General features: G+C 44.4%; 1 protein-coding gene across 1 annotated transcript in view; it reads left to right on the plus strand.

Annotated features, from left to right (window-relative positions):
• The first annotated feature begins 13,171 nt into the window (after positions 1 to 13,171).
• ABR (ABR activator of RhoGEF and GTPase) overlaps positions 13,172 to 14,600 on the plus strand; it is a 181,848-nt gene continuing 180,419 nt past the window's right edge. Inside the window, exon 1 of the mRNA XM_059908040.1 lies at positions 13,172 to 14,380. Coding sequence (XP_059764023.1) covers positions 13,345 to 14,380 — 1,036 coding nt within the window. The 5' untranslated portion in view covers positions 13,172 to 13,344. The remainder of the gene's footprint in view (positions 14,381 to 14,600) is intronic.

The following is a 14,600-nucleotide window of genomic DNA, read 5'->3' on the forward strand; positions in this document are numbered from 1 at the left end:
GCGCAAGTGGAGAGTTGTTGTTCTGTGGATATAGAGTTTCAATTTTGCAAGATGAAAAGTTCTAGAGATCCGTTACACAGCAATGTGAATATAGTTAACTTTATTGAACTGTACACTTAAAAATGGTAAAGAAGGTAATTTTATATTATATGTTTTTATTACAATTTTTAAATATAATAAAATAAGAAAAATTTAACCAAAGAAGTGCAAGACCTGTACATTAAAAACTATAAAACATCATTGAAAGAAATTAATTAAGACCTAAATAAATGGAAGGATATCCCATGGTCATGGATTGGAAGACTTAATATTGGTAGGATGGTAATACTCCCCAAATTGATCTACAGATTCGGTGCAATCCCTGTCAAAATCTCCTCTGATTTTCTTTTGCAGAAATTGACAAGCTGATCCTAAAATTCATACGAATATGCAAAAGGCCCAGAATAGACAAAACAATCTTGAAAAAGAAGAAAAAATTTGGAGGACTCACACTTTGTGATTACAAAACTTACTACAAAGTTACAGTAATCAAAACAGTGTGATAATAAAACAAAGATAAATGGTATAGATAAATGAAATAGAATTGTGAGTCCAGAAATAAACCCTATGTTTATGGTCAATTGATTTTCTATTTCTCTTAAAGTATAGTTGACTTATAATATTATATTAGTTTCAGGTGTACAACATAGTGATTCAATATTTTTATAGATTATACTCCATATAAAGTTGTTATAAAATATTGGTTATGTTCCCTGTGCTGTACATTACATCCGTGTAACTTCTTTATTTTATACCTACTAGTTTGTACCTCTTTATCCCCTTAACCTATCTTGCCCCTCCTCTCACCCCTCTCCTTACTGGTAACCACTAGTTTGTTTTCTGTATCTTTGAGTCTGTTTTTGTTTTGTTATATTCTTTTATTTGTTTTATATTTTAGATTCCACATATAAGTGAAATCACACAGTAATTGTCTTTTTCTGTCTGACTTATTTCACTAAGCATAATACCCTCCACATCCATCCATGTTGTCGCAGATGGAAATTTTTCATTTTTTATGGCTGAGTAATATCCCATTGTATATATATACCATATCTTTTTTATCCATCCATCTGCTGGTGGACACATAGGTTGCTTCCATATCTTGGCTATTGTAAATAATGCTGCTATGAATATTGGGGTGCATGTATCTTTTCGAATTAGAGTTTTCGTTTTCTTTGGATATATATCCAGGAGTGGAATTACAGGATCATATGGTAGTTCTATTTTGATTTTCAATTTTTGAAGATTTTCAACAAGGGTGCCAATATCATTCAATGGGGAAAGAATATTCTCTTCAGCAAATGGTGCTGGAAGAGCTGGATACCCACCTACAAAAAAAGTGAAGTTGGGGCTGTATAAAAAATAATAATAATAAAATAAAATAAAATTCAAAAAAACAGAAACAAAAAGGAAAAAAAAAGTGAAGTTGGGGAGCTTCCGGGTTGGTGAACACATGGAAGTTTGGGGAGAGTGGTGTGCTCAGAGAGGGCATGGAAGCTCCTTGCCTTTTTCCCATACCTTGTGTGATGAGAAAACAGCTATTTTGAGTTGCTGCCTAAGCATTTTACAGTATGACAACCTTGCACACCCCCAGAGTCTGAACATTTAGATAAAGACCTGAGCTTAGGATTCCCACCCCAAGTTCCCACTTTGCTTCTCCTAAGGCATCTTTTAAAAAAATATCACGTAGTGTTGAGCCTGTGAGAAGTTAGTGACCTCCGCCCCAATCACCTTATAAGTAATAGATGCCTGCTACTGTGCTCTCTGTCTCCTACTCGCTCCTGAACTGGGATGAAGGATTGCCTTCCCCCAGCTCACTGTGCCCCACCCCACCCTCTTCTGGGATCTGTAAGTAATAAATCTTGTGACTACTTCCTTTGTGTGGATGCACTGAAAGTGCACTTTCAATCAAAATGACCCTATGGGTTTCATTTCTCCAAAGTGGAAGCTCGAATGTTGAGGGAGCTACCTGCTGACCCCATGTCGGTGGCTTGGGCCCCCTCATTCAGCAGGTTATAATCTGCATATTCTTAATTCAGTATACCAGCTCCAGCTTCTCAACACACTTACCCTATGCATCTCTTCCATCTGGCTGTTCTAGTTATAAAGCTGGGGGAAGAGAACAAAATACAACTGCAGACACTGGCTGGGCAGAAATTTTCTTCAAAAGTGAATGTCATATAACTGATCTATGGAATGAAAAAGAATCAGATTTTTTTTGTTAGTGTATAGAAACACAACCAACCCCAGTTAGCCAAAGCAATCTTGAGAAAGAAGAACAAAACTGGAGGCTTTACACTTCCTGATTTCAAACTATATTAAAAAGCTATAGTAATCAAAACAGTATGGTGCTGGCATAAAAAGAGACACATAGACTAATGAAACAGAATTGAAAGCCCAGAAATAAACCCTTGCATCTACGGTCAACTAATATTTGACAAGGGAGCCAAGAATGCTCAATGGGGAAAGGAAGTCTCTTCAATAAAAGTTGTTGGGAAAACTGGATCATCACGTGCAGAAGACTGAAATTGGACCCCTATCTTACACCACTCACAAAAATTAAATGGATTAAATGGATTTAAAACTTAAACATAAGACCTGAAACTATAAAACTATGTTTCCTAGGAGAAAACATAGGGATAAAGCTCCTAGACATTGGTCTTGGTAACAGTTTTTTGGATATGACACCAAAGCACAAGCATCAAAAGCAAATATAAATAAGTAGGACTACATCAAACTAAAAATCAGCTGCACAGAAAAAAAAAATCAACAAAATGAATGGAGAGAAAATATTTGCAAGCCACATACCTGATAAGGGGTTAATATCCAAAAAAGATAAGGAACTCTTACAACTCAATAGGAAAAAACCCCCAAATAATCCAATTAAAGAATGTGCAAAGGACCTGAATAGACATTTTTCCAAAGAAGATATTCAGATGGCCAATAGGTACATGAAAAGGTGCTCAACATCACTAAGCATCAGAGAAATGCAAATCAAAACCACAATAAGATACTACTTCACACCTCTTAGACTGTCTATTATCAAAAAGACAAGATAAGAAGTGTTGTAAGATGTAGAGAAAAGGGAACCCTTGTGCACTATTTAAGAATGTAAATTTGTGTAACCACTATGGAGAACAGTATGGATGCTCCTCAAAATTAAAAATAGAATTACCATATGATCTAGCAGTCCCACTTTTGGCTATATAACCAAAAGAAATGAAATCACTGTATTGAAGAGCTATCTGCGCTCCCATTTTCATTTTTGCATTATTCACAATAGCCAAGATATGGAAACAACATTATGTCCATCTTCAGATGAAAGGATAAAGAAGATGTAATATATATATATAATTATATATATTATAATATTCCATTATTAATAATAATAATGGAATAATAATTCTATTATTATTATATATATAATAACATTCCATTGTGCATATACACACAATGGGAAAAAGGACATCCTGCCATGGATAGACCTTCATGGTATTATGCTAAGTGAAATAAGTCAGCCGGAGAAAGACAAATACTATATGATCTCATTTATATGTGGATTCTAAAAAAGCTGAACTCATAGAAACAGAGTAGAATGGTGGTTGCCAGGGGCTGGGGAGTGAGAGAAATGGGTAGATGTTGCTCAAAGGGTACAAATTTCTAATTATAAGATGAATAAGTTCTGGGGATCTAATGTACAGCATGGTGACTATAGTTAACAACACTGTATTATATATTTGAAAGTTGCTAAGAGAGTAGTAGATCTTAAATGTTCCCACTATGGGGAAAGAAATGGCAATTATGTGAGGGAATGGAGGTGTTAGCTAACCCTATTGTGGTAATCATTTCACAATATGTATGCATATCAAATCATCATGTTGAATACCTTAAACTCAAATGTCAATTATATACCAATAAAGCTGGGGAGAAAAAAAGAATAAAGTTGGATCCCTATCTCAAGCCATCTATTGAAATGAATCAAAGACCTAAATAGAAGAGCTAAAACTACAAAATTCTTAGAAGAAAACATCAGGGTGAATCTTCATTATTTTGGGTTAGGCAATGGTTTCTTAGATATGACACCAAAAGCACAACCAACCGATGAAAAAATAGATAAACTGCACTCCATCAAAATTTTAAATTTCTGTGCATCAAAGAACACTATAAAGAAAGTAAAAAGACAATCTACAGGATGTGAGAAAATATTTGCAAGTTATATATCTGATAAGAGTCTAGTATCCAGAATATACTAAAAAAAAAACCTCTTACAACTCAACAATAAAAAGACAACCCTGGGCTTCCCCTGTGACGCAGTGGTTAAGAATCCACCCGCCAATGCAGGGGACACGGGTTCAAGCCCTGGTCTGGGAAGATCCCACATGCCGTGGAGCAACTAAGCCCGTGCGCCACAACTACTGAGCCTGCACTCTAGAGCCCGCGAGCCGCAACTGTTAAGCCCGCGTGCTACAACTACTGAAGCCCGTGCACCTAGAGCCCGTGCTCCACAACAAGAGAAGCCACCACAACGAGAAGCCTGCGCACCGCAACAAAGAGTAGCTCCCTCTCGCCGCAACTAGAGAAAGCCCATGCACAGCAAGACCCAATGCAGCCAAAAAATAAATAAATAAATAAATAATTAAAAAAAAAAAAAAAAAGACAACCCCAACTGAAAAATGGGTAAAGGATTTGAATAGATATTTCTCCAAAGAAGATATACAAATGACCAATAGCATATGAAAAGACATTCAATATCATTAATCATTAGGGAAATATAAATAAACCAAAGCCACAATGAAATATCACTTCATATCCACTAGGATGGCTATGATTTAAAAAAAACAGAAAATAATAAGTATTGATGAACATGTGGAAAATATTGGAACCCTCATACATTGCTGGCTGGAATTAAAATGGGGCAGCCACTTCGGGAAACTGGCAGTTCCTCAATAAGTTAAACATAAAGTTACCATATGATTCACTCCTAGGTATAGACCAGCGAGAAATGAAAACATATGTCTACACTAAAACTTGTACATGAATATTCATAACAGCATTATTTATAATAGGCCAAAAGTGTAAACAACCCAATAGCCATCAATTGATGAATGATGAACAAAATGTAGTGTATTTATACAATGGAATACTATTCAGTTATACAAAGGAATGAAGTACTGAAACATGCTACAACATGGATGAACCTAGAAAACATTATGTTTAGTGAAAGAGGTCAGATGCAAAAATTTCTTTTGGGATGATGAAAGTATTCTGAAAATAAATAATAGCGATGGTTATACAAGTGAGAAAATATACCAAAAAACACTGAATTGTACACTTTAAAATGACAAGACTTATGGCATGTGAACTGTATCTCAATAAAACAAAACAAAAATGTAAAAACCCATAATGAATCTACAATAAAGTTACTAGGGCTTCCCTGGTGGCGCAGTGGTTGAGAATCTGCCTGCTAATGCAGGGGACACGGGTTCGAGCCCTGGGCTGGGAGGATCCCACATGCCGCGGAGCAACTAGGCCCGTGAGCCACAATTACTGAGCCTGCGCGTCTGGAGCCTGTGCTCCGCAACGAGAGAGGCCGCGACAGTGAGAGGCCCGCGCACTGTGATGAAGAGTGGCCCCCACTTGCCGCAACTAGAGAGGGCCCTCGCACAGAAACGAAGACCCAACACAGCCATAAATAAAAAATAAAAAAAATAAAAAAAATAAAAAGTTACTAAAACTAATGAATAAATTTAGTGAGGTCTCAGGATATAAGATCAATGTACAAAAACCAACTGTAATTTTATATACCAGCAATCAACAATTAGAAAATGAAATAAAAAACAACTCCATTTAAAATAGCATCAAGAAAAATAAAATACTTAGAAACTGAGCAAAAGATGTGCAAACCTACACACTGAAACTTGAACTATTGCTAAGGGAAATAAAAGAAGATATTAATGAATGGGGAGATACACTGTGTTCATAGTTTGGAAGACTTAATATGGTTAAGATGGCAGTTCTCTCCAAATTTATCTACACATTCAATGAAATCCCAACCAAAACCCAAACAGAATTTTCTGAAAATTTGACAAGCTGATTTTAAAATGTATATCAAAAGGCAAAGGACCTAGAAATAGCCAAAACAATTTTTTAAAAAGAAGGACTGTGGGGGCTTCCCTGGTGGCGCAGTGGTTGAGAATCTGCCTGCTAATGCAGGGGACACGGGTTCGAGCCCTGGTCTGGGAGGATCCCACATGCTGCGGAGCAACTGGGCCTGTGAGCCACAATTGCTGAGCCTGCGCGTCTGGAGCCTGTGCTCCGCAACAAGAGAGGCCGCGATGGTGAGAGGCCCGTTCACTGCGATGAAGAGTGGCCCCCACTTGCCACAACTAGAGAAAGCCCTCGCACAGAAACGAAGACCCAACACAGCCATAAATAAATAAAATAAATAATAAAAAAAAAAAAGAAAAAAAAGAACCTGGCATCTCAGGGGCAGTGAGCTTCTGTCTAAAAAAAAAAAAAAAGAAGGACTGTGGGAGGACTTACACTGTCTGATTTAAAACCTACTATAAAACTACAGTAATCAAGACAGTAAGGTATTGTCATGAAGATAGATATATACATCAATGGAACAGAACAGGGTCTAAAAATAGATCCATACTTATATGGTCAACCGATTTTTTTTTTTTTTTACAAAGCTGCCAAAGTAATTTGATAGGGAGAAGAGTCTTTTTACTAAATGGTGCTGCAACAACTGGATATCCACATGGAAAAAAAAAATCTCTACCCTTATCCTATGTCATACCCTAAAAATTAAAACAACTAGATATCCACAAGGAAAAAAAATAATCTCTACCCTTATCCTATGTCATACCCTAAAATTAAAAGTGGCTTAGAAACTGAAGCATAAGATCTAAAACTATTAAACTTCTAGAGGAAAACTCCAAAGATTGGAGAAATCTTTGTGACATTGGGTTAGGTAAAGATTTCTTAAACAGGACACAAAAAGTGCAAACTATTAAAAAATGGATAAAATGTACTTCATCAAAATTAAAATGTTCACTGTTCAAAGGTTACAGATATGAAAATGAAAAGGCAAGCCACAGGCTAGGAGAAAATTATTTGCAAAACATATATGACAAAAGGTCTGAATAAAGAATATACGAACTATTACCACCCAATTATAAGAAGACAAACATCCAATAAAAAATTAACAAAAGATTTGTATAGATTCTTCACAAAGAAGATATACAGATGGCCATAAAGCACATGAAAAGATGCTATACATCACCAGTCATCAGGGAAATATAAATTAAAACCATGATGAGATACCGTTACACACCGTCTAAAATGGCTAAAATGAAAAGACTGACATCACTAAGTGTTGACAAGGATGTGGAGCAATGCAACTCTCAGACATTGCGGATGGTAATGGAAAATGGTACTGGTACGGCCACTTTGGAAAACATTACATAGCAGTATCTTCTTTTTTTTTTTTTTGCTGAGCCACATGCGGGATCTTAGTTCCCCAAACTGGTGCCGCCTGCATTGGAAGGGCAGAGTCTTAACCACTGGACTACCAGGGAAGTCCCTAGCAGGATGTTATAAAGTTAAACATATATTGTCATCGACCCAATAATCCCATTCCTATGTATTAGTATTTTTTAACAGAAATGAAAACTATGTCCACAAAAAGACAGCCAAATGGCCAGCAACTGGAGAATGGATAAACAAATAGGGGTATATTCATAGTATGGAATACTTACTACTCAACAGTGAAAAGGAGGTAATTTATACCAACTCTCTCAATCTCATCAAACCATAATTTATTTATCTGCAAGGTGGTTATAATACTTCTGTCACAGCACTACGATGGGGGTTGAACGTGACAAAGTACATTAAAATGCCTAGTCACTTGACCCTGGGGGGAGAGGGAGGGAAGGAATGAAATATAAATACACATAACAGATGAAACTCAAAAACAGGACACTGAACTTCAGCACTCAAACACCAAAGATACATTCATTCATACAAAACTCTAGAAAAGGCAAAACTGTAGTGACAGAAATTATAGAAACCAATTATTGCTTGGTACTGGGAGTCAGGAAAAGGGGTTGACTGCAAAAAAGCAGGAGGGAACTCTTGAGGGTGATGGAGCTATTCTGTATGTTGTTTATTGTGGAGATTACACACATGATGGTTTGCAATTACCAAAATTCATCAAACTGCATACTTAAAACAAATGAATCTATTGTATTATACTTCAATAAAGGTAAAAAAAAAGGAAAGAAAATACCGATGTGGGGTCCCATTCCTGAGATTCTGGATGAATTGGCATTGAAGCAAGTCCAAGGCTGAATAGTCTTAATTGCTCCCCCAGGTTATTCTAATTTGTACTCAGGAGAACTCCTGCATTAGAGGAAGCAAGCCTGGTAGAGAGGGTCCCCAAAAAGAGGGGCCTTTTTTCTGTGTTCACACCTTTAGCACTCAAAGATGCAGGCCTCACCCTAGCCCAGTTCTTCCCAGGTTACACTTCTCCTTCTGGCTGCACTCTGCTTCCATTCTCCTTCCTAGTCCAAACTCCCAGCCCTCTAATACGAACCTCAGATAACTCTGGAAAAAGCAAGGGAGAAGCAGTTCACACTGAAGTGTGAATGACTGATAGTCACATTTTATATTTTCATAGAGGCTGCTTGTTAATCTAAAGGAATTTTGTAAAAAGCAGAGTTCCTGACAGCATGAGCTCACAGGTGTCTTCCCACTTTTCCTTTGGGTAAGGGTGGTCCTGATTTAAGATAGCGTGAGGTTATGGTGTAAAGAGTCCACTCACTCATTCATCATTCATTTATTCCCTTAGCAGACGTCTACTAGGCACTGACTCTGGCACCGTGTCAGGGGCTGTGGCAGTTAGAGGAATAAGAGGTACCAGCTGGCTGGAGCCAGGATTTCCTCAAGGAGCCATGGAACTAATTACAATGTGGTGTGACTAAGTTAAATCCCTCTGCAGACAAGCATGCCTAACTGGACCTGGGGAAGGGAAGGCTTCAGAGAGAATGTCACAGGTGAGCTGGGCTTGGACAGGTGAAAAGGGATCTCATCCTTTCACATGGGAGGAAGCAACATGGCAAAGGAAGACAAGAGAGATGGGGGAGTAACTGGGGGAATGGTGAAGCGCCTTGTGTGGCTATCAGAGAGGGTGTGGGGAGGCTGGAGGGTGTCTTAGTGGGGGGATCAGAGGGGCAAAGCAGGGACTGACACAAGGACCCGGTACAAGTATTTTAGTCGGGAGATTATCCCAGGAAGCAGGAGTGAGGGAGAGGGAGACAGACAAGAAGGGAAAGCCAATAGAGAGCTCATTATGGATTGATTACCACTGTGAACAATGGGGACTCATTCCTCTTGGAGACCACTGAGCAACCATGCAGAATATGCCTCAGGTCCTCCAAAGACAGGAGCCTGCGGCATTTATTAACCAACTCCCATTTCCACTGGCCATGGGATGCCCCAGAATAACTTCCCCCCATAGAAGCTTTCATCTGGAATGCTTGAGAAAAACCCTAGGACAGAAAAGTGGAGAGTAGTAGGGTTGGGTGTTTGAGGTGAGACCCCAGCAGCCCTTGGGAACTGTCCACTGCAGCTGCCGCAGGAATCCAAGATGGGCCAAAGGGAGGTGGCACAGAACAGAAAAGGCATCTTCTCTGGGGGTTACTCAGATTGGGGGCCTGAATGGGTGCAGCAAGCAGAAGAAATTCAAGAAATGGGGTTGGACAAGTAGGCTGGGGTCAGAGGATCCATTGTGAGGAGTCTGATATGCCAGGTTACAAAGTTTAAACTTTATTTGCCAGGCTCTGGAGCTTAATAGGTGCTCAACAAATATTTATTGAATGAATAAATGCTAATGACCAGATGCACCTGGGCCAAGCCCTTGCAAAGCTACTGAGCTTTAGACTCCAGAAAATTAGCTGTGTGACCTCTAACCTCTTTGATCTTCCATTTCTCTCTCTCTCACTATCTTGACAATAATACCTTCTTTACAGGGTTGTTCAAAATTAGATGAGATCAAAGATGCATGGCCACTAGAAGTGTGGACTCAATAAATGTCAGCCACTCTACCCCTGCCCCCATGATGACCCAAAGCCAAGTAATAAAGCTGAACTATCCACCAGCTAGAGACAATGAAGGTTGCTCCTGGGATCTGTTTACAGATGATGAATGCTGGCATTTCTGGCTATATTGGTCCTCGTGGAAAAAATTAGTGGTATTGGTAACAGCTTCCTTGGACCAAAAGGGAATCATACTGCTGCTTTAATTAAAGGACAGAGTTGAAACTATCCTCCCAGGGAAATTACAAATTCAGAAATTGATGCTTATAGTAACTTACAGGGTTTTTTCCTTTGTGCATTTAAATATACATATGGAAACATCTTCCAATCAATACGCTGTTGACTGGGGTTATCCATGTCTGCTGTGCTGCATTTCTCCCCCATTCTGAAATCTTAACAGAGGCCAAGATCCTTGTGGACTCCGCTTGATGGAATACCCTGCACTGGCTGGCTGCAGGCATTGGGAACACCTCAGTCCCTCCCAGGAGACAAAGATGGTGGTGGCCTCTCGGGAGGTAGAGACAGTCTCTTCAAAATACGAAGCAAAGGTGGAAGAGAAAGCAGCTTAAGGGACTAGGTGAAGGACTGAGAAATCACACAAGCTGGGGAATACACAACTATGTTTTTTAAAACACATCCATTTCTCCATAGCAATCGGGCCCAAAGACAAACACAGAGATGAGTCATACCAGTGGCACACCAAATTTAAAAAGAAAAGCAGGAAGGCAGGCAGGCAGGCAGGAAGGAAGGAAAGGAAGAAAAAGAAAAGAGAAAGAAAAAGGAAGAAGGGATATTGGGAAAGTGAGTAAACACAGACTTTGTCAAGGAAGGAAATTCCAGAGTTGAGAAGTGTCTGTGGGAAGCACATCTGCTCCCAGCCCAGAGTGATTCACAACTGGAGCAGCCAAGCAGGAGCTGCCCGGTGAGGATTCGGTCATCTGCCTGTTCATTCATTCATTCATTTCATTCAGCAATTATCAGCTATCTGTCGGTCACACTCTGCAAGAAGCAGCAAGAATACAAAACTGGAAAAGACACAATCCCTGACCTTGAGAGCAGCTATGAGAAAGGGAAACAAAAGATGTCACTAATAATTGCCATAAAGTGGAACAAGGGCAAAGATAAAGACATGTACAAGATGGAGTGTGACACAAAGAGGAGGGAGAGGGGCCAGAAAAGTTTTCTCATAGGTGGAGCTGGGTCTTAAAGGAGGGTTGGAGTCCCCCAGGCAGCAGGGAGTTGGTAAGGCTAAAGCCTAGGAGAAAGGCAGAGAGGTGGGCAGGGACCAAATTTGGGAGGACCTTCTTTGTCAGTGGAGTCTGGACTCCATCCTGGAGGTTTGCCTCATGAGCCACTGGAGAGTTTTGTTTGTTTGAAGATTTTGTTTTGTTTTGTTTTTTGATGTGGACCATCTTTAACGTCTCCACTGAACTTGACACAATACTGCTTCTGCTCTGTTTTTGGTGGTTTTTTTTTTTTTTTTTAGGCCGCGAGGCATGTGGGATCCCAGCCCCCCCACCAGGGATCGAACCCGCACCCCCTGCATCGGAAGGCGAAGCCCCAAGCACTGGACTGCCAGGGAAGTCCCTGCCACCGGAGGGTTTTGAACAGAAGCATGACACTATCTCATTTGTGGTTAAGAAATACTTTCTGGTATCTTTCCAATATCCAGCCTTGAGGGATAGGCTGAAAGGGATTGGAAGGTGGGAGAGGGATGGCCTGTTCACATGGTTCAGGTGAGCGGCTAGTGGCAGGATCTGGAGAGAGAGGTCGCTGAGTTTAGCTCCAGTCCCCAAAGGGCACTGTGGCCAGGAAGAATTTCCAGCTGCCAAGTCACTTAGTCTCTTACAGGATCAATTTCCTCATCCTTAAAACGAAGAAAATGTGAATCACCGACAAGGTCCTCCCTTGCGGAGAGCACGAGACGGTTTATCAGGCCCTCTCTCTGCAGACAGTGGGACCTCACCGAAGACCCTAGAAAAGTGGTGCAGCCAGGTGTGAAGAGGAGGCGAGGCGGGAGCCCTACATCCGCCCCACCTAGAGTGTCAGGCCAGGCGCCGGTATTCAGCTTTTCTTTTCCTCCCCAGGGGAACTGTTGAGGCCACAAAGAGGAAGCGGAGTGGAGGGTCCTTTTAGACGCCCAGGTGTCTAAGGCCCCTGCCAGTCATGGTTTGATTCCGTCACACCAAGTCACATGGGAGGATCCTCAGCTTTGAAGTCACAGGGGCCTCTAAGCAGAGCCACTTGGAGCTGTCACCCTTGCCTATTTCTCACCCGAAAAGCTCTAGTGAGCAGTGGAGAGAAAGCTTTAAAGGCTCTCAAAAATAAAAATAAAAACCCACCAAAACAGGTTTATCCCCAGCTTTGGATTAAGCAGCTCCGTGATTTTGGACAAGTTAGCTCAAGGCGCTCAATAAATCCCAGCTGAGGACAACCCCGCCGGTCAGCCCTGCAGCACCTGCCCTCGCCGCCGCGCCACATCGCCTTTCCCCCCACCTTTTCCTTCTCGGCCCCAGGCACCGCCCGGACCCTAGACAGGCGAGGCTGCGGAGGGCCGGGCGACCGGAGGTTGGCTGCGGCCCAGGGCGACCCTGCGCGCTCCCTCCCCGCCGCTCCCGCCTCCCCGGCCGCGCGGCCCCGCGCTCGGCTGCAGGGAGCCGGCGCGAAGTGCGCCCGCGGCGGCGGGAGCGGCGCAGCCCGACAGGCCAGGAAGGTGCGAGCCGGACCTAAGGCGGCCAGCTTCGAGTATCGCCGGCGCCTCCGGAGTGGGCAGCACCGCAGGCCCGCCCCGCCAGGCCCTCTCGCAGCCTCTCGGCCGCCGGCGCAACCCAGAGCTCGCCCGCGAGGCTCCGCCCCCGCCGCGGCTCTACAGATACCGGAGCCCGCGGGGCGCAGAGCAAGGCGCGGGGACTGCAGATCGCGGGCTCCGCGCGTCCCGCCCGGGGCGGGCCCTGGGCGCCCGCCTCCGCCGCCGCCGCCGCCGCCGGTGGCCGCTGACGTCAGGGAGGCGAAACCCAGAAGAAGAAGAAGAAGAAGAAAAAAGGCACGAGGGCGGAAGGGGAAAAACTTTATTATTTTTTTCTTATTCTCTTCTGGGGCTGAAGTGAAGGGCAGGCCACTGCGCCAGCGCGGAGAGAGCCGAGCGCGACACCAGCCCGCTGCGCGCGGAGGAGCTGGGCCCCGGAGGCCCGAAGGGGCTCCCGGCATGTGGGACCCCCAGGACTTTGAGCGCCACTGGCAGGCCGAGTTCCCTGGGGAGGAGGCGCCCATCATGCAGCTGGACTCGGTGCTGGACATGGAGCGCGAGCTGGAGCGCAGCAAACTCAACCTGAAGTGGCTGCAACAGGTGCTGGCTGAGGAAAAGTTCAAAGTCGTCTACCTGCGGGCGGCCCTGGAGAAGCGGGACCTCGGCTGCGGGCGCCTGGAGGGCGGAGACGGGGACAGCAGGGGGGCCTCGGCTGAGGAGCCGGCCGGGCCGGAGAGGGAGCCGGCGCCGCGCGAGGAGGCGGGCGCAGCGGGCGGCGGCGGAGAGCCCCCGGGCCCCTCGCTCCCCTCCACGGAGGTGGCCGCGAAGGCCGAGAGTCCCCCCTACCTGTGCCGGGACCTTCCCACCTGGCCCAGGGCTGCGGGGGCTGGGGGCGCGGTTCGCAGCTTGACCGCCGCCATCCACCAGCAGCTACTGCAGCCTCGCCTCCTCTTCAGGCCCCGGGAGGACTGCGCGCCCCCCGGCCACGATGGCACAGTTCCCAGCGCCCCGGGAGAGGAGCGGTCCGCCCGGACCCGCGCGGGGCGGGGCTCGGAGGAGGACGAGCCGGACGCCTCGGGCGCGGACGATGGGGGCGACAGCAGTGACCTCGACTTCGAGATGGTGGATTTGAACGAGAAATTCACCCTCAGCCAGTTGCTCGTGACCCCTTGCCGGCCCAGGACCTGCGATGAGGCGGAAAAGCCAGCGCGGGCGTACAGTTCCCATCGCTGGATGCACCTGATCCTCGGGAGCCGGCGGCATCCGCGCGGGAGCCGCGACTTGGAGCAGCTAGAGGCAGAGGCCAAGGACGGGCGGGGCTCGCCCCCGGCGGCAGAGGAGCTCCCCCAGCGTAGGGCTCGCGAGCCCCTCCCACCGTGGCGGCGCAAGAGGTTCCTGGGGCTGCCCGAGCGGGACTCGCCCAGCCACAGCTCGCCCGAGAGGGGCAGTGACTGCAGCCACAACAGCTCCGACCACGAGGATGGCTCCTTTGCAGGTAGGCGCACCCCTCTCTAGATCCCCGCCTCTTGTATCCTGGGCCTCGCCTGCTGGCCGCTTCCCCACCCCTCCCTGGCACACCTCGTTGGTCCTGCTTAACCTCAGGCGCCTGGGCAGAAGGGAGATAAAATTTACCTGTTTACCTTGAAGGCACTTGTGGAACTTAAAAAAAAAAAAAAAAAAGAGGGTGCAAAGTGATTTCGGCTTGGGCGAGTTTA

The sequence above is a fragment of the Balaenoptera ricei genome, chromosome 20 (assembly GCF_028023285.1).
Source record: "Balaenoptera ricei isolate mBalRic1 chromosome 20, mBalRic1.hap2, whole genome shotgun sequence".
Classification (NCBI taxonomy): Eukaryota; Metazoa; Chordata; class Mammalia; order Artiodactyla; family Balaenopteridae; genus Balaenoptera; species Balaenoptera ricei.